Source organism: Ranitomeya variabilis, chromosome 6 (assembly GCF_051348905.1).
Source record: "Ranitomeya variabilis isolate aRanVar5 chromosome 6, aRanVar5.hap1, whole genome shotgun sequence".
Taxonomy (NCBI): Eukaryota; Metazoa; Chordata; class Amphibia; order Anura; family Dendrobatidae; genus Ranitomeya; species Ranitomeya variabilis.
The window spans coordinates 514,589,975-514,609,201 of NC_135237.1; the positions used below are offsets into that span (position 1 = coordinate 514,589,975).

A 19,227-nucleotide genomic window follows, 5' to 3' on the forward strand; every position below is an offset into this window, starting at 1 on the left:
GTCAGGCAAAGGTAGGTTAGTAGAGGGAGAGAACACTAAAGCTGCCGGAAACAAGGAAATGTAAGTATGACACCGCTACCCCCCATCCCCTCATGGGCCCCATATAATGCCGGTGTCCCTGATGGCAAGTTGGCCCCGGAACTTGCTTCGGTTCGCCGAGTGGTGATCACATTGGATACACTGTAACTGCTGAAGATACCAAAGCGCAAAAACAGAGAATCACAAAGTCAAGAAAGGGTTAAATGCACAATTTTTTTTTTTTACAGCCAGAATGGGTTAATAATATGACGCCATCATCTACAGGGGCGTCGTACAAAGCGGCATTTTTCTAACAATGACTATTTAGGATGACGGATTGAAGACACGAGGTTTGCGCAGCAGCAGTGAGCCTATCAGTATTCCCCAGGCGTCTCTGCTCTCCCGGCCATTGTATCCGGGCCCCTCAGCGCCCCCTCAGTGCCCCTCAGCGCCCCTCAGTGCCCGCCGCCTCACCGCTTTGCGCCCAGTATAATCCGCGCCCTTGGCAACCTCACTTCAAAGAGCCGCCTGAAGAAGGGCGGGAACATTCCAGTCATTTCGGCCAATCAGGAATGAGAGGGGCGGCTCTATTCGTAAATGATTGGCCGGAAGGAGGGTGTGGCGAGAAGTCTTCGCTGCTGAAGGACGTGCATTGCTTGTGACGTCACAGAGGAGATTAGCGCTGCTCGGCGGAAGGGCGGCCGGTACCGGAGCTCCGTGTATCCGCCAGTAGTGCCGTGGATGGCGGGCTGTGAGAGCGCTGACTAGGGGCCGCAGGTACAGCTCTCCCCCGTAGTGACTGTCTGTGCGTCTCTGCTCCGTCCGCTGCTGTTTTCTGTCTGTCTTCTATGTGGGACTGTCTCCCTCCTTTTCCTGCGCTGGTCTGTGCTTTCCGCCGGGCGGTTGCAGGTTGTGGATGTTCGCAGCTTGTGACCGGAGAATGTGTATGTGTCCCGGGCCCAGGCGGATCGGTACGTATCCTTCTCCTGCACTCACATATACCGAGCTGTGATGTCATAGGGTACAATGCACGGGAGGAGATGCGACATGTGTCTGCGACATTTAGGGCTAGATCGCCAGCACGTCCCACAGCCCTGCCAGTGTGATCTGTGGTGATCTATGGTGACAGATGCGAATTGTGGCCACAAAGCCACCAAATGTTGGATTTTCAGCAGCATTATTGGGCCCCCAACATGGCGACCTCATCGTGGGGGCCGGGGCACATTTGCTTCAAGTTTTATGACTTTTTGAAAGTTGCAAATGATGAATCGAATGGGGGGCGGGGAATGGAAAAGCTGCTCACAATGGAGAACATCCGTAAAAAATCAGGCTCCCATAGAAAAACCGTAAAAAGTCACAAAGGAAAAATGGGCGTAAAAATATCTAGAAAATAAAAGGTGCCAATGTAGTAATGACTGCGGATCGTGTGAGCGCCCCCCGATGGCACATGTGGACTATATGGTCTGAAGTGGGTCTCTTGGGTAGAGGCGTAGCTGGGGGTCCGTACAGAGGAGGGAGGACGACACGTCGGAGTGGGTCGCCCAAATCCGGCAGTGCATAGTTACAGATCCACAGCGCCTTGACGGGGGGGGGGGGGGGGGGGGGGCTTCTTGGTGAACGGCTTTTGTTTTACAGAATGAGAAAAACTACATACTAAGCCTAATATCACCGCCAGTGACTGTAGTGGTGCGCAGACTGTTGTATATGGTGCCTCACAGTTGATGTTGCTTCTGATTGGAATGGTTCCTTTTTTTTTTTTTCTCCCCCATCTGGCCCAGATCACTACAGCAACTTCTCCCAGCCACCATCGGTCTGCAGACTTTGTGACAGACACATTTCCAGCCCCAATTGCGATCCTGCTCTTACTCCCAGTTCTATAATAATAATCTTGATTTTTTTTTTTTTTTTTTTTTTATATAGCGCTATCCTATTCTGCAGCGCTTTACAGACAAAATCATTCTCCCCGATGGGGCTCACAATCTAGATTCCCTATCAGGATGTCTTTGGAATGTGGGAGGAAACCGGAGAACCCAGAGGAAACCCACGCAAACACTGGGAGAACACACAAACTCCTTGCAGATGTCCTTGGTGGGATTTGAACCCAGGACTCCAGCACTGCAGTGCTAACCACTGAGCCACTGTGCTGACCATTCTATGTTTTTTGTTTTGTTACTTTGCCCTCAATAATGCTTCTTCGTCATAGTGGTCTGGGTCAGATGGACAAAAAAAAGAGAACCCCCCCCCCCCCCAAAGCTGCGACTGTAATGCGCATCAGATTTTCCATATGCATCCTGTAGGAGCATACCCTTAGACCTGATGATAGTGGTGTGCTTACTTTGAAACTGCATAAGTGCAACCCTCGCTTCTGCACTTTCAGGTGACTGGGGGGCTCACCGCTGCATTTTCACAGATTCCCACTCCTCGTAAAGTGATGGCCTATCTGCAAAGACCCCCATGTGTGATCGCAGCCTTACAGGGTCATACTGGTGCTACTTTTCGGCATGGACCGTACTTGCATCTTTCATCTTTTGCTGTTGGTGTCTGATCGATGCCGTCTCCTGTGACCACTGTCCTTTTTGCTCCATACCCTGCCAGCGCATCTTTGCTTTAAACCTCTTGTGTGCGATGCACTAGTCAGTGACCGGCCTTGTGGCCTCATACAGATAAGGCTGAAATGGCGCTTCCCTCCAACGAGGGGATTACTATTGGGATCAGCTGGTCCCAGGATCAGACATCCGAGGAATTACACTGGACGTTCTGATGGTGATCTGGTCAGAGGTTGTGGATGGAGATACTGAGCACTGCCCCCTGAGCTTTGAAGCAGCTGCCACCAACCAGTTGGTCCCTTTGATCTGCAATGAAATACCTTATTTTAAGCTATTCCATTACCGTATGGGCGATACATCTGACACCCCCCCCCCCCCACCCACCCCCACACACACACACCACCAATCCTGAGAATGAGGAGGATGTAGCTCTGGTCATTTGTTTAAAAAATATTTTTAGTTTTTCCCAGTCACAGTGGCTCACTGAGGCCCCCCCTGGTACTGCAGGGAACTGCACCCAGACCCATTTACAGGAAGCCTTCTGTAGGGCAGTTCTCTGCACAACCTGGTGGCCTTAGCACTGCTGTATAGAGAAATACTGCAACGAGGATGCTGCACCGAGCCAGTGCTGTACACTCCATTTTTAGGGTAAATGGGGGTCCTAGATGGCATTAATGTGTGGGACATGTAAGCCCCTTCTTGTATAACTGTAGTAAATTGTAGCGTGGCCACTCTGGATGGCAATGGGTTTGATGGAAAATCTAATTCTGGGACAATCGATGACATTGTGACTAGTTCCTGCCTGCGTCGGGCCACTGCCCGTACCTATCTGGTATATATTATGTAATGCTGATAGTCCTATAATACCCTCATCCTCCCGTAGAGCCCCACCAGCTCCGATTACACAGGCGCTAAAAATACCCAGAGCCTTTCATCCGGGCTGAGCAGTCAGTGTAGCGTTACACCGTACTCGCCCAAGGCTGCGCATGTGGAGGTGACTTCTGGTGTATGCAGGACACATGTCGCCTGTCCATTCCTAGTGTAATGATGTAGCATCAAATTGTTCTGTGTCTGCCGCTGTGTGCAGAGATCTGCTCTGCAGGATTTTTTTTTTTTTCCTTCTTGATTTGCAAAGTAGGCTATTCCAGTAATCTGTACGCGCTTGACTTGTTCATGTGCAGCTTTGGTTGCTTTCCACTAGATTTGTGGGACGGGAGTTGTCATCTTTTCCAGCTAGATCCCCCTATACTGCATTATACTGGATTCAGCCCAACCCTCTATTGGGGGGATTGGAAGGCAGTCTGGTAAATATAGTGGTCTCCCGACTCCCCCCGACGGATTGAATACTATAATCCCATATGTGACGTTTCGGCTTATATTTTAGCCTTTTTCAAGTGCACAGTGATCCTTAACCTATGCATACCAAATGGTGACATCAGGGGAAGACATGACCTATGACCTCATCCCACGTACGTGCCGTAACGAAAGCTACATATGTAGGGACTGGCGCAGTAGATGGACATTACATGTACAGGACGTTCCAACGAGCGCGTTACGGAAATGCTGTTGATTTATTTCACTCCTATCAATGCATATTGGAGAAATCTGCAGCACAATCTGCATCTAACACGTGTGGAATTGCCACAGACTTAAGGGATCTGGGTGGAAATAGTCAGCCACACCTTTACGTTGCTCAAGGTGTAAAACTGTGGCCACAACGTGTGAACGTCTTCTTACGGTTGTATATTTGGCAGAAATTGGAGAATATAACTTTTTTGTTTTACTTATTTTAGTGCTAAAGATGAGCAAATTGATCTGCTGGACCCTAGTCCATCGGTGGGGTTAGTATTCTCTGCAAACTGCTCCCTACTGTCGGCATCCTTGCCTCTTTCTTTGATTAGCTGGCCTGGTACAACATCAAGGTCACGGCGTGATGCGCACACAACGTTGTGCCAGTCTGACTAATCAAGACAGGATCCACGGACACTGAGAAGCAGAATAAGGTTCACAGGACCTCTTGCCCAGTGCCGTGGTATACTGATCTGGCCTCTGGACCAGGATCATGTAAATGTATTCGCTCGTCTCTAGTTAGCGCAATTTTATTAACTACTGGTAAATAGTAAATTTCAGTCAGGGGTCTTCATTTATTTCAGACCCTCTGATATGCAGTTTGCAGCTTGGTCAAAGTTTCAGATTCTTCTTTTGTGGTAATGTCTCCCTCAGTAATAAAGGCTGGATATGAGGTCTGTGTATCCAGGGTGCTTTTGTCTTCATCAGTTATACATCTCCAAGGCTTCTATTCTGCACCTATGTCCTCTCCATGTGTGTATCATATATTTTCTGTGCTCTCCATAAAACTTTCCTATTTTCTGTAGATTTCTGTACAACCTCCTCCCTGCTGCTGATCTCTAACATTGAGAGAAGGGAACTAGGGAGCTATCAGAACAAGGAGCTTAGGACGTGACAGATTTGTAATTTCATTAGTGATGAGCGAGTGTGCTTGGATAACGTACTAACCGGGTGTCTTCGGCATGCTCGAAAAATATGTTGAGTCCTTGCGGCTGCATGTTACGCTGCTGTTCGACAGCCGCAACACATGCAGGGCTTGCCTGTTTGTTAGACAATCTCTCCATGTGTTGAGGCTGCCGATCAGCTGCGAGACATGCAGCTGCAAGCACTCAAACATATTTTTCGAGCACGCCGAAGACTCGGTTAGCACCCCCTGAGCATGGCGGATAACACCTTATCCGAGCACGTTTGCTCATCACTAATTTTTATTTAAAGGGCCACTGTCACCCCCTCCAGCCGTTATAAATTAAAAGAGCCACCTTGTGCAGCAGTAATGCTGCATTCTAACAAGGTGGCTCTTTTAGTTTTTGGTGCAAGTATTCCCAAAATAAAGCGTTTTGAAACTTAGACTTGGCCAAATTACCTTTCTCTAGCCAGGGAGGCGGGTCCTCACTCCCCAGCTTGAACCGCTACTCTGCGGTCACTCCAATCTTCATGGGCTTTCGGCGCCGCCCCCTCAGCGCTGTTTGCGCTTCAAAACCGGCGCCTGCGCTTTGTACTACTGTGCTTAATGCATAACAGTGCGGGGCTGGGATTCCAAAGGTGGGTGGCCGCACTGTCCGCACAGGCGCAGTCTGCAAGCCTGGCTGGGATGTCAGACGGCCAGAGCTTACTGCACCTGCGCAGCACAGGCGCCGGTTTTGAAGCGTAAACAGCGCTGAAGGGGCGGCGCCGAAAGCCCCTGAAGATTGGAGTGACGGCAGAGTAGCGGTTGAAGCTGGGGAGTGAGGACCCGCCTCCCTGGCTAGAGACAGGTAATTTGGCTAAGTTTCAAAACTCTTTATTTTGGGAATACTTGCACCAAAAACTAAAAGAGCCACCTTGTTAGAATGCAGCATTACTGCTGCACAAGGTGGCTCTTTTAGTTTATACCGGCTGGAGGGGGTGACAGTGGCCCTTTAAAAACCACTCGGCTAGATAAAGAATTTATAGATGTTTAATGAAGACTATTGAGAAAGTTGCTTAACTACTACATTTAGGAAGCAAGTGAGCACTATAACTAATTCTGTGTAAGTAGCTTTTGAAGACTTGTAGAATAAATGTTTCCGTAAAAATGTCTTTTGGAAAATGATAGTAGTCCTTTACTGATCTACACATAGAGGACTTGACAAGGAAGAATAACCTCCTTTTTCTCTCCGCAGGTTTCCCAGTAAGAAGTTGCTCTCCATCTTTACTGCTGGATGCAATGTCTGTTCCTACACAGTTTCTCTTTCCTCTCATCAGGAATTGTGAACTTGGCAGGATCTGCAGCTCTGTGTGTTACTGTCACCACAAATCTCTGTGCTGTAGGTCCAGTTACCCATCTGTGAAGCCCCTTCGTTGTGGAGCAGATGGGAAATTTGCTTCCGCATTCCGAAGACCCAGAGAGCAATGTCTTCAGCTGCGGCAATATGTGACTACTCCGCAGAGGTTTTACCTAACGCCTCCCCAGGTTAACAGTATCTTAAAAGCCAATGAATACAGTTTTAAGGTTCCCGAATTTGATGGTAAGAATATCAGTTCGATTCTTGGTTTTGACAGCAATCAGCTGCCGGCCAATGCTCCAATCGAAGACCGAAGAAGTGCGGCGACTTGTTTACAGACGAGAGGCATGCTCTTAGGCGTGTTTGATGGCCACGCTGGTTGCGCGTGCGCTCAAGCGGTTAGTGAAAGACTCTTCTATTATATTGCTGTTTCATTGCTACCACAGGAAACTCTACTGGAGATTGAACATGCCGTAGAAAGCGGGCGAGCCCTGTTGCCCATTTTGCAGTGGCACAAGCATCCAAACGATTACTTTAGTAAGGAGGCATCCAAATTGTACTTCAACAGTTTACGCACCTACTGGCAGGAGCTGATTGATCTGAACACAGGGGAGACGACCGACGTGAAGGAGGCTTTGATCAATTCATTTAAGCGACTCGACAACGACCTGTCTTTGGAAGCTCAAGTTGGTGATCCAAACTCTTTTCTGAACTACTGGGTTTTAAGGGTGGCCTTTTCGGGAGCCACAGCATGTGTGGCTCACGTGGATGGTGTAGACTTGCATGTAGCTAACACAGGAGATAGTCGTGCCTTGCTTGGAGTCCAGGAAGAAGATGGATCTTGGTCTGCGGTAACCATGTCCCATGATCATAACGCTCAGAATGAGTCTGAAATTCAAAGGCTCCGATCCGAGCATCCAAAGGAAGACAAGAGCGTGGTAAAGCAAGACCGACTTCTTGGGTTGCTAATGCCCTTCAGAGCTTTCGGTGACGTTAAATTCAAGTGGAGCATCGATCTTCAGAAACGTGTTGTTGAGTCAGGACCCGATCAACTGAATGACAATGAATACACTAAATTTATCCCTCCTAATTACCACTCCCCACCTTACTTAAGTGCTGAACCTGAAGTGATCTACCACAGATTAAGACCTAAAGATAAGTTCCTCATATTGGCCACAGATGGGCTTTGGGAGACTATGCATAGACAAGATGTGGTGAGACTCGTTGGAGAGTATCTGACTGGTGTTCACCATCAACAACCCATAGCCGTAGGAGGTTACAAAGTTACTTTGGGACAGATGCAGGGTCTTCTTATGGAAAGGAGAGCCAGGATTTCTAATGCTTTTGAAGATCAAAATGCGGCCACCCATCTTATAAGGCATGCCGTGGGTAACAATGAATTTGGCACTGTTGACCATGAGCGACTTTCAAAGATGCTCAGTCTTCCAGAAGAACTGGCACGGATGTACAGAGATGATATTACCATTATAGTAGTGCAGTTTAACTCTCATGTTATTGGAGCTTATCAAAATCAACAGCAGTAATACACTACTATTTTTTCCTAATTTACCAAAGTTATCGAGGCTTTGACATTTGGCATCAGTTATTTGCACTGGTTGGCATGAAACTTGCTTCTTGGCCAAGTAACGGTTTGTTTTTTTGTATGAGAGCATTGCATGGCGGATAATGGCTTATGATTTTAAAGTAGTTTAGTAGTCTTGCTCAATTTCATCTTACAGCGAAGGACCATCGCATTACCTAAGGAGTCTACAGAGGCTACTACATAAAGATGGTTACTTATGTAATATTGAGTTCTTCCTTCCACCTCTTACTACAGAAGTTACTTTTGAACAGTTTCTTAAATAAGTTTCCAGGCTAAAGCTTTAGGAATATTCTGTTTAATGAAGTTTGATTGCTTATGATACAATATCTCCCATTTACCGGCTGTGGTCTAGAGATTTAACCGAGTGACTTCGGAATGCTCGAAAAATATGTTCAAGTCCCCGCGCCTGCGAGTCTCTTGACTGTTCGACAGCCGCAACACATGCAGGGATTGCTTAACAGCCATGAAACATGCAGCCGCGGGGTCTCGAACATATTATTCGAGTATGCCGAAGACCCTCAGTTAGCACCCGAGCATGGCGGATAACACCTTATCCCAGCACGTTCACTCATCACTAATCGGGATGCCAACCATTCGCGAGTTTATTGCTTGTCTTAGAGAGAACCATCACTAACTCCAGCTTAGATTACATGCAAACCGGCAGGCAGGAGAGAATTTCCATACTATGTAGTCTGTCCTCATGTACTGTATATTGTGTCCCCAATGTCAATGCTGGTAATATTGGATAAAGTTGTCTTCCTATACAGTAAGTCTTTACAGTTATACAGATTTGTTTGCAATCTAGTTGGTAAATCCTGATTAACTTTAATAGGTTGTATCACCATACTGGCACTTTTAGAGGGAAACAGACCCAAAACCTAAACACACAGACCTATAGTGTTATTGATCCATACACACATCAGTTTTATAACTGGATTTGTGTCTCCCGTCCATGAGTCTCGGAGAAGATCCTATTCTCATCCGTTTTGTAGAGCAAACTCTGCCATTTAAGTGTCTGGTGATCCATATAAAATGGATAAAGCGCAGAAGACAGACTTTGCATGTCAGTGGATCATTGAATGGATGGAAAGTAAGAGTCAGCGGATAAATAAAATGCAGACAACCTACATTCTTCAGTTTTTAAAAACGGGAAAAAACGGATACAATACAGATGACACGTGAGAAAGATAGATAATGGGCCGTTTCTCGTGAGTATAAAAATGGACCCTGATATGTGAATGTAGCCTGAGGCTAGGACCACCATAGTGTTGGCACTGCATTGTAAGCACTTATCCAATTGTTCTCCGATCCCAGAAAAGTTTTCCATGGCTACAGTATTAGTAGAAAGACTTGCACGTAAAGATCTCATTAACCTAATAAGTCCATGGCATTGTCGATGGGTAACGGTGGTCCTTTTACTGACTTGGCACATTCAGTAAGCTTCATTTCTGGACTTGCACAGAAAAATGCACATTACAAGTTCCAGAATATTACAGATGTAACACGGAGTGATGGGCTTGTTTTTTTGGCTATCATTGCATCCCTGCCATTTCCACACAATTAGACGCAGTGGAGCCCCTGTCCTAGTTGGCAAGTGCCAGGATATTGACCAGTGTGCCATAGCTGACCTGTGATTAACTAAATGTATCCTTCAGTGGTGACGATGGAAGAAATATTCTTCTCTCCGTATTACCATTGTGCTGATTTAACTGCTCAGACCAGAAGAACTGGAATAGAACAGCATCACTTGTACAACGGGAAGACTGGTAACCAGTGCACCCAGTACCGAGCTGGCTTTAGTATTCGTTTCTATTAATATGGGCTGCAGATCTTTCAGGATCTTGACATTTCTCTTTTCCTCAAGCTCGCCGTCTCACCAGTGAACGCACCTCAAGTGTTTCCAACACCAATCGATGGAACCGCAGGTGATTGGATAGTATGCACTTACACCAATGTACCCACAACCAGGGTCCATGTGTCGTAGGTGTAATATGAACACTTGGGCTACGTTCACACATGGCTGATGTTTTTGGGTTTTTTTTAACCGCAGTCATGTTGTATTCATTAGGATTTTATGTTCACGTATACAGTAATAATCTGTTAGAACAGATCCAGCAGAAATACATTGACAAAAATGTGTAAACAACGTTTTTGTCTGGCTTTAAAAAAAAAAAAAAAAGTGGATCCGTTTTTTTTGCATTGAAGTCCATGGAAAACGGACCCGTTAAAAAAAAAAAAAAAAAAAAAAAAAAAAAAGCCATCCGGTTTTCTTTAATTTGAAAAGGATCTGTTTTTTTGCTTACTGGCGAATGGCTAATTGACGGCTCTGTTTTATATTGACTTCAGTGTTTAAAATAAAAAAAAAGGTTTAAATCGTGTGTTTTTTTTTTTTTTTTGTGTTTTTTTAGCAGGCCACAAAAAGGGGTCTGCACATCATTTTGGTGAACTGATTGCTGCTGGATCTGCTCTAGCAAGTCAACACCTTTCCACTGTGGTTCCCACAAGTTTACCATGCTTTCATGGCCAGGAGGCGTTGAATGGAGCAGTAGTTCGCACCTTGGCTCTCCAGCTCCATTCAAAGTCTGTGGCGCTGGAGAACTGAGTGCTGCCTACGACTTTCATCAGTGTCCAAATTGAATGGATTGGCTGGACGCATGGCTGACATTCTGATTGTTTCAAATTTCTGGCCACAGCCTTGGGACTCCTTCCCACGTCCTGATTTTTCCAGTACTGGAAAAACCAGTACCAAGGCTGTTCGTGCGCCGTCAGTGTTGCCTGTGCTGGAATAGAATGCAGAATACAGATGTTTAGGTGTTAGGTGTGCAAAGATCGAGAATAGAATGATGTCTGTGAGATATAGAATTAGGGCCGCGCATGTGTAGTTTTCTGAACATATATTTAGCTAAAAAATTGCGTGGGATCCTCCTATTTTTAATAACCAGCTAAGGGAAAGCTGAGAGCTAGTCTTATTAGTCTGGGAAGAGCCCAATATCCATGGCGCTTCCCGCCTATTAATCAGGGTTGTACAGGCTGAGTCTGTGTCCATTTTGGTGGAGTTGGTATAAAATTGACAGACTCCGACTCATAAAATAAATTGGGTTCAGTAGTACAATGCAGGATGTGCTGTAATTTTTTTCATAAGAATTTGGAAAAGCTATGAAATGTTCTATTCCTGATCTAATAGATCTCGGCTTTTAGGTGAGATGAATCTGTGCTGCATTTTATGTACATGCTCAGTAGTGACCAGTGCTGTGGAGTCGGTGGTTTGGCTTACCCACTCCACAACCCTGCTATTAATATCCCAAAGCTGTCTGCTTAGCCTTTACTGGTTATTATAACCAGTAAAGGCTAAGCAGACATCTAACACCTAAACATCTGTCTATTCTTTTCTGCATTCTATTGCATTATGTGTCACACGGATGACACACTTTTGTGTTATATGTGTGCGGGACATATTGATGTCTGTGCTTCTGGAAAAAAACGGACATGTGCGCAGCCCTAGAGTTATGAAATGGGTCTACGCAAGTGTCTCAGTACATGTTACAACTGTCACGTCAATGTCTCTAGTACGTGTTATGTGAATGGGGCCTTACAGCCAGAGGAGAACTGAGGGCTTGGTATTTTGTCGAGTGGTGGGAGAAGTGATAACTTGCTTAGACTGGAAGACAACTTTAATACTGCAATAAAAACAAACAACTTTTTTACTGCACTATTAAAGTTGTATTCCCCACCCAATGGGTGGGATGTAGAGATGAACCCTTGATTTCTTCTCTCCTCTTGAAGTCTTTAATTGCATCTTCTACTAGTGGATGCCCTTGGCTGTTCTGACATCTACCATAGGATCAGTCATGGCAGAACAGTTGGATGCCATCCAACTTTATTTAGGGCAGAAAAAAAAATCCTTTATGCTTTAGTTGCATAGACAATCCACTCCATTTATCCTCTGTAAATTACATTTTTGGATCTATTTAAAACCTTGCATGTATTTCCATTTTTACCCATTAATCTAATGGTTAATAAAAAAAAAAAAGTAAGGTGGTGTTTATTAATAATTTTACACCAATCTGAGTAACAAAAAAAAAAAAGAGTGGCCTGACAACCCCCTTCATGGGCAAAACGAACAGTTTCCTCATTTTAGGCTATGAAAAGAATGTGTCTCCTGTTGGAAACTGTAACGTAGATTGTCACACAGCAGAATTATGCAGCTCCAGGCTATAAATAATGCAAAGTGTTTACGAGAATGCACAACTTTTACATATAGATGTAATAAAACGTATGAAAGGTTAAGTAAATTATTTATGACTAATGGGATGTCCCAGACTAATTAACAGTTTGAAAAACTTGGATCAATGCGGCCAGTTTATGCAATATAGCCTACTAGGAAAAAAACTTTATTAGACTAACGACAGTATATTGTAGAAATGTTCAAGAAAGTCCATGAGCTGCTAATTTCGGTAGTTCTTCAGAACAAATATGCTTGGAATAGTTTTTCTAAATCAAGAGTTTTACTGCAACATTAGAGATGGCAGCGTTGGGACAACAGTAAAAAAAAAAATCCAATGTTGAATTTTTGGTCGCAAATCATCCATGAATTTCCCCCAATACTTTAATGCAACGTTATGTGCTGTGCTACTTATTATTTTTTGTCGTATAACTGAGTGTTGGGTGACCGGGGTCACCATGCAGCCCCAACCTTTAGAAGGAGGCACCAAGATCTGGATCCACAATTCTACTAATTTATAGGGAATGCAAGGATTTACAAAAACAATTCTCAATTTTCTTTCCTCTGTTGGGCCGTTCCTCTGTTTTTGCCTCCTGGAAATGTAAGATTAAACTGCCTGCCATGTATAGGCAAGTTCTGTAAATATGACTTTAGAACTTGGAGACAAAGTTTTATAAACTTGCCCTGTTTCTTCCGAAATGACACTGATATCAGTTTTCTGCTCCCTATACCCATAAAGTACACTACTTCTTATTGGGGTCCTTTAACCCCTGGCGTTTAGGATAGTGTATACAGTACAAGTTTAGATCTGTTGGTTGAATAGCACTTGTTTTTATTTCTCATGTTTCTTATCGGGGCTGTTACAGTATGTCCCCTCCTGATATGTTCCTTATTACACTTTATGTACTCCATGTGTGTAGTGTATATGCTGACATAAGAAGAATATTGAGTGCTGTTTGGTATATAACCGCTTGTATTATTAAATACTCGCTGAAATATCTGAGGCTCTGACTATTATTCAGTGTCACCTTTTCTGAAATTGGGTGAGTTGTCAGAATGGGACCCCTCTCTGACATAAGGGTATGTTCACATGGCAATTTTATTTTCTGCTGGAAAAATCCAGCCTATCTTTGCAGTAGAAATCCAAGGATGACTCTCGTGTCTATGCCACATTTTTGGTGTTTGGACTGCTGTGGGTCCATATGCGTTAATCTGCATTTGGTTTCACGTCACAGATTGCGGACTGAATCTGCTCTCAATGGGGGGAAAAGAGTCGCCACCAGACATCTTCTCGCTTCAGCTAATCTACCAGGACAAAAGCCTCGGGCTTTGAAATTCAACATGCTCAAACCTTCTCTTCCCTGAGATCATTTGTCAGAGAATTGCCTTCTCCGGTGGCTTTAGATTACATGAACCTAATGTATATGGGAGCTGGGAATCTCCAGCACTTAGGCCATGTGCACACGTTCAGGATTTTTTGCGTTTTTTTTTGCGTTTTTTTCGCTATAAAAACGTGAAAAAAACGCTAACATATGCCTCCTATTATTTACAGTGTATTCCGCATTTTTTGTGCAAATGTTGCGATTTTTTTCCGCGAAAAAATCGCATCGCGGAAAAAAAAGCAACATGTTCATTAAAAATGCGGAATTGCGGGGATTCCGCACACCTAGGAATGCATTGATCTGCTTACTTCCCGCACGGGGCTGTGCACACCATGCGGGAAGTAAGCAGATTATGTGCGGTTGGTACCCAGGGTGGGAGAGGAGACCCTCCTCCATGGACTGGGCACCATATAATTGGTCAAAAATAAAAGAATTAAAATAAAAAATAGTCCTATACTCACCCTCGATGTCTTCCCGCCTCACTGCTGCATGCTGCCGCTTCGGTTCCTGTAGCTGATGTGCGGTGAAGGACCTGTGATGATGTCACTGTCTTGTGATTGGTCGTGAGCAGTCACGTGACCGCTCACATGACCGCGACGTCATGGAAGGTCCTGCACGCACACACCAGCTATAGGAAGAGGAACGGACGCCGCTGAGGAGATGTCTGGGTGAGTATAACCATTTTTTTTATTATTTTTAAACATTCTATCTTTTACTATAGATGCTGCATAGGCTGCATCTATAGTAAAAAGTTGGTCACACTTGTCAAACACTATGTTTGACAAGTGTGACCAACCTGTCAGTCAGTTTTCCAAGCGATGCTACAGATCGCTTGGAAAACTTTAGCATTCTGCAAGCTAATTACGCTTGCAGAATGCTAAAAAAAACGCGAAAAAAACGGAAAAAAAACGCAAAAAAAAAAATGCGGATTTCTTGCAGAAAATTTCCGGTTTTCTTCAGGAAATTTCTGCAAGAAATCCGGACGTGTGCACATACCCTTAGAGTCCTAGATTTGCTTTTTCTTTATCAGCTTAGCATTATATAATCTTGTGCTCTTGAGATCCCAGAGTTTGAATGACATGTTTTGTTTTCAGCTCGAACACTAGAAGACTGCTGGTTTTGACAGTTTTCCATTGTGAACCTCGCGTTCCACCCTTATGTTGCTTTTCATGAATCTGGCTGCTTGTCTACCCTAGGCTGTTGGCTGCAGCCGATATCCTGTCACTGACAATGTACTAATAAGAACCACCTGCAAATCGCATCGATCTCCGTATCTATTGATGTCTGGAAGAATTTTACATTACTATGGGGATAGTAATGCGGGTGTCTTAGGCTACGTTCACATTTGCGTTGTGCGCCGCAGCGTCGTCGCCGCACCAAAACGCATGCGTCGTGCGGCCCTATCTTTAACATTGGGGCCGCATGGCGCCGCATGTACATGCGTTGTCATGCGTTTTGGTGCGTCGTACGCCGCATGCGGCGTTAGGGCGCACCTGTCAGGGCGCGGCAAACGCAACATGTTGCATTTTTTTTGCGGCGCCGACTTTTTAAAAAACGCATGCGTCGTGTTTGCGTCGCTTTTGCGTCGTCGATGCGCCTTTTTCCCATTGATTTGCATTGACAACGCAGACGACGCAAGTACTTGCGTCGTGGTGCGTTGTACGACGCATGCGTTTTCCAAAAAAATTGCAAAAATTGTCTAGACTTTGGGGGGGCGCATGCGGCGCAAAACGCTGCGTTTTTTGTTCATAACGCAACTGCGTTTTTGTTTGCGTTGTGCGTTGCGGCGCCGACGCTGCGGCGCACAACGCAAATGTGAACGTAGCCTTATAAGCACCTCTCTCTGTTTCTAACGTGAGCTTGATGTCACAACTATTACCCCAACTGCAGCCCCACCAGCGCAACTGGGAAAAGCTGGGCAAAGTGCCAGAATTAGCGCAACTAATAAATGTACAGTACAAACCAAAAGTTTAGACACAGCTTCTCATTAAAAGATTTTTCTGTATTTTCATGACTATGAAAATTGTACATTCACACTGAAGGCATCAAAACTATGAATTAACACGTGTGGAATTATATACTTAACAAAAAAGTGTGAAACAACTGAAAATATGTCTTATATTCTAGGTTCTTCAAAGTAGCCACCTTTTGGTTTGATGACTGCTTGCACACTCTTGGCATTCTCTTGATGAGCTTCAAGAGGTAGTCACCAGGAATGGCCTTCCAACAATCTTGAAGGAGTTCCCAGAGATGCTTAAGGGTATGTTTCCACTGTCAGGATGGCCGGCGGTATCGCCGCTCGGCGCTAAGCCCCGCCCCCTTTCTGGGACGCGATCATGCCGGATGTGTTAACTCTTCACATCCGGGATGATCGCTCTCTCCCATAGGGCCCTGTGATATACCTTGCGGGGACGCTGTGTCCCCGCAAGGTGTACGGACATGCTGCGATCTGAAAAGACGCGCAGCATGTCCGGAGTCGCAGGGCCGCCGCGTGCGGGTTTCCACGCATAGTGGAGACGGGATTTCATAAAATCCCCTCCACTATGCTGGAACATCTGGACGCTGCTTGTTTGACGCTGCAGCTCTGCGCAGCGTCAAACAAGCAGCGTTTCCTGACCGTGGAAACATACCCTAACACTTGTTGGCCCTTTTGCCTTCATTCTGCGATCCAGCTCACCCCAAACCATCTCGATTGGGTTCAGGTCTGTTGACTGTGGAGGCCAGGTCATCTGGCGTAGCACCCCATCTCTCTCCTTCTTAGTCAAATAGCCCTTACACAGCCTGGAGGTGTGTTTGGGGGTCATTGTTTTGTTGAAAAATAAATGATGGTCCAACTAAACGCAAACCGGATGGAATAGCATGCCGCTGCAAGATGCTGTGGTAGCCATGCTGGTTCAGTATGCCTTCAATTTTGAATAAATCCCCAAAAGTGTCACCAGCAAAGCACCCCCACACAATCACACCTCCTCCTCCATGCTTCACGGTGGGAACCAGGCATGTAGAATCCATCCGTTCACCTTTTCTGCATCGCACAAAGACAGGGTGGTCTTGGAATCAAAGATCTCAAATTTGGACTCATTAGACCAAAGCACAGATTTCCACTGGTCTAATGTCCATTCCTTGTGTTCTTTAGCTCAAACAAGTCTCTTCTGCTTGTTGCCTGTCCTTAGCAGTGGTTTCCTAGCAGCTATGTTACCATGAAGGCCTGCTGCACAAAGTCTCCTCTTAACAGTTGTTGTAGAGATGTGTCTGTTGCTAGAACTCTGTGTGACATTGACCTGGTCTCTAATCTGAGCTGCTGTTAATCTGCGATTTCTGAGCTGGTGACTCGGATAAACTTATCCTCAGAAGCAGAGATGACTCTTGGTCTTCCTTTCCTGTGGCGGTCCTCATGTGAGCCAGTTTCTTTGTAGCGCTTGATGGTTTTGCAACTGCACTTGGGGACACTTTAAAAGTTTTCCCAATTTTTCGGACTGACTGACCTTAATTTCTTAAAGTAATGATGGCCACTCGTTTTTCTTTACGTAGCTGCTTTTTTCTTGCCATAATACAAATTCTAACAGTCTGTTCAGTAGGACTATCAGCTGTGTATCCACCAGACTTCTGCACAACACAACCGATGGTCCCAACCCCATTTATAAGGCAAGAAATCCCACTTATTAAACCTGACAGGGCACACCTGTGAATTGAAAACCATTCCCGGTGACTACCTCTTGAAGCTCATCAAGAGAATGCCAAGAGTGTGCAAAGCAGTCATCAAAGCAAAAGGTGGCTACTTTGAAGAACCTAGAATATAACACATAATTTCAGTTGTTTCACACTTTTTTGTTAAGTATATAATTCCACATGTGTTAATTCATAGTTTTGATGCCTTCAGTGTGAATGTACAATTTTCATAATCCAGAAAATACAGAAAATTCTTTAAATGAGAAGGTGTGTCCAAACTTTTGGTCTGTACTGTACCTTTTTCGTCGCAACTGTGGGTTACTATTTTTAGGCTGGGGGTGGCAATATCCATGGCTCCTTGCCAGTCTGAGAATACCAGTCCCAGCTGTTTGCTTTGGCTTGACTGGTTGTCAAAAATGGAGACCCCATGCTAATTATTTTTAAATAAAAATCTTTTGGGACTCCTCTATTCTTGATAGCCAGCCATTATAAAGCTGAGCATTGCAGCCTGCACCTGTTAGTTTTGCCTGCACTGGTTATCAAAAATATATAGCACAGGCAGCGGCTGATGAATACCCCATCCATGGTGTCTGCTCTCACTGCTATCAGTGACAGCAGGCATAGGCTTATGAGATTAGTACTCTTATCAGTCGAAGCTTGTGACCGGAAATAACCTTCATCTGACAGCGTGGGAACCGCAGCTGTCTGACCAGCGGTAATGATCTTGCTGCCAATCAGAGCTCGTGTTTGCTATGTTGTCATGTAGATAACAGCATGGCAAATAACGGATGTTCGGTGTCCCCATTCATCTGAATCGGGTCCGAGTTCGGGTACCGTTCTGGTTGAACACGAACATCCACGGGTTCACCCATCACTATTAACCCTTGAAGTGCTACACATGAATTAAATCAATGTGGAAGGGAAAAAATAGTTTTCCTATTTCCTGCAAAAAGGTTGATATTAGAATTTCACAAGGGTCGCAGGTGAAAACGGACTGTGTAATTTGGGGAGCAATGTCTCCTAAGTACACTGATATGCCATATTTGGGGGAAAAACTGGTTGAGCACACGACAGGGTGCTGAAGCGAAGGAGCACCATTTAACTTTTGGAATGCAAAATTGTCTCATCGTGTTTGAAGAGCCGTTGATGTGCCCAAACAGTGGAAACCCCCCACAGTTGACCCCATTTTGAAAGCTTCACCCCTCAAGCAACTTATCTATAATGTGTTGACCACCTTGAATCCACAGGTGCTTCACAGAATTTTATAACATTGAGCTGTGCCAATGAAGAAAATTTTTTTTTCCAGTAAAAATGTTTTGTGTTTTTTTTTACCCAAATTTTCTTTTTCACAAGGGTATCAGGAGAAAATAGACCATACAATTTGTTGGCACTGTTTGAGTGTACGGAAGGGAAGGAGTGTCAACTGAATTCCTAGAGCTCAATTTTGGCTGGAATAGATTGTAGATGCCTTGTCACATTTGAAGATCCCTTGACATGCCAAAACAGCAGAAACGCCCACAATTGACACCATTTTAGAAACTACAACTCTCGAGGAATTCATCTAAGGCTAGGTTCACATTGCGTTAATGGCAATGCGCTGATGGCATCCTTTACATAGCGGCACTACCGCTATGTAACGGATGCGTTAGCGCACCCATTGACTGCAATTATATAGCGCATTGCTGACGCATGTCATAATCGGCATGCGTTAGCGATGTGCCATTATTCTGTGACGGACCCTCAGACCCGGGCTGCAGCGTTTCGGGGTCCGTCACCGCTAGCGCAGATGGAGCATCTGCGCTAGCGCGATCGCATAATGCAATCTTTAACGGCACTTGCATTAACGCAGTCCGTTTAAGTATAGTAGGAAAAAAATGGACCTCAGTTTGATGTGCAATTTCTCCTGAATGCACCAATACCCTACATGTAATTGGGAAATACTTTTCAGGCAAAGTGGAAAGCTCAGAAGGGAAGAAGC

The 19,227-nt window shown here is 45.0% G+C and overlaps 1 protein-coding gene across 2 annotated transcripts; it reads left to right on the forward strand.

Moving 5' to 3' along the window:
- Window positions 1–246: 246 nt before the first annotated feature.
- On the forward strand, window positions 247–13,197 carry PDP1 (pyruvate dehydrogenase phosphatase catalytic subunit 1). 2 transcript variants are annotated; one of them, XM_077270955.1, is made up of 2 exons: window positions 247–989; window positions 6,275–13,197. In XM_077270955.1, the coding sequence occupies exons 1-2, from the start codon at window positions 935–937 to the stop codon at window positions 7,918–7,920; spliced, it is 1,701 nt and encodes a 566-aa protein (XP_077127070.1). In that variant the 5' UTR covers window positions 247–934; the 3' UTR covers window positions 7,921–13,197. The 2 variants fall into 2 exon arrangements, with proteins under 2 accessions (XP_077127070.1, XP_077127071.1); XM_077270956.1 differs by having other exon boundaries at window positions 247–795.
- Window positions 13,198–19,227: the final 6,030 nt, after the last annotated feature.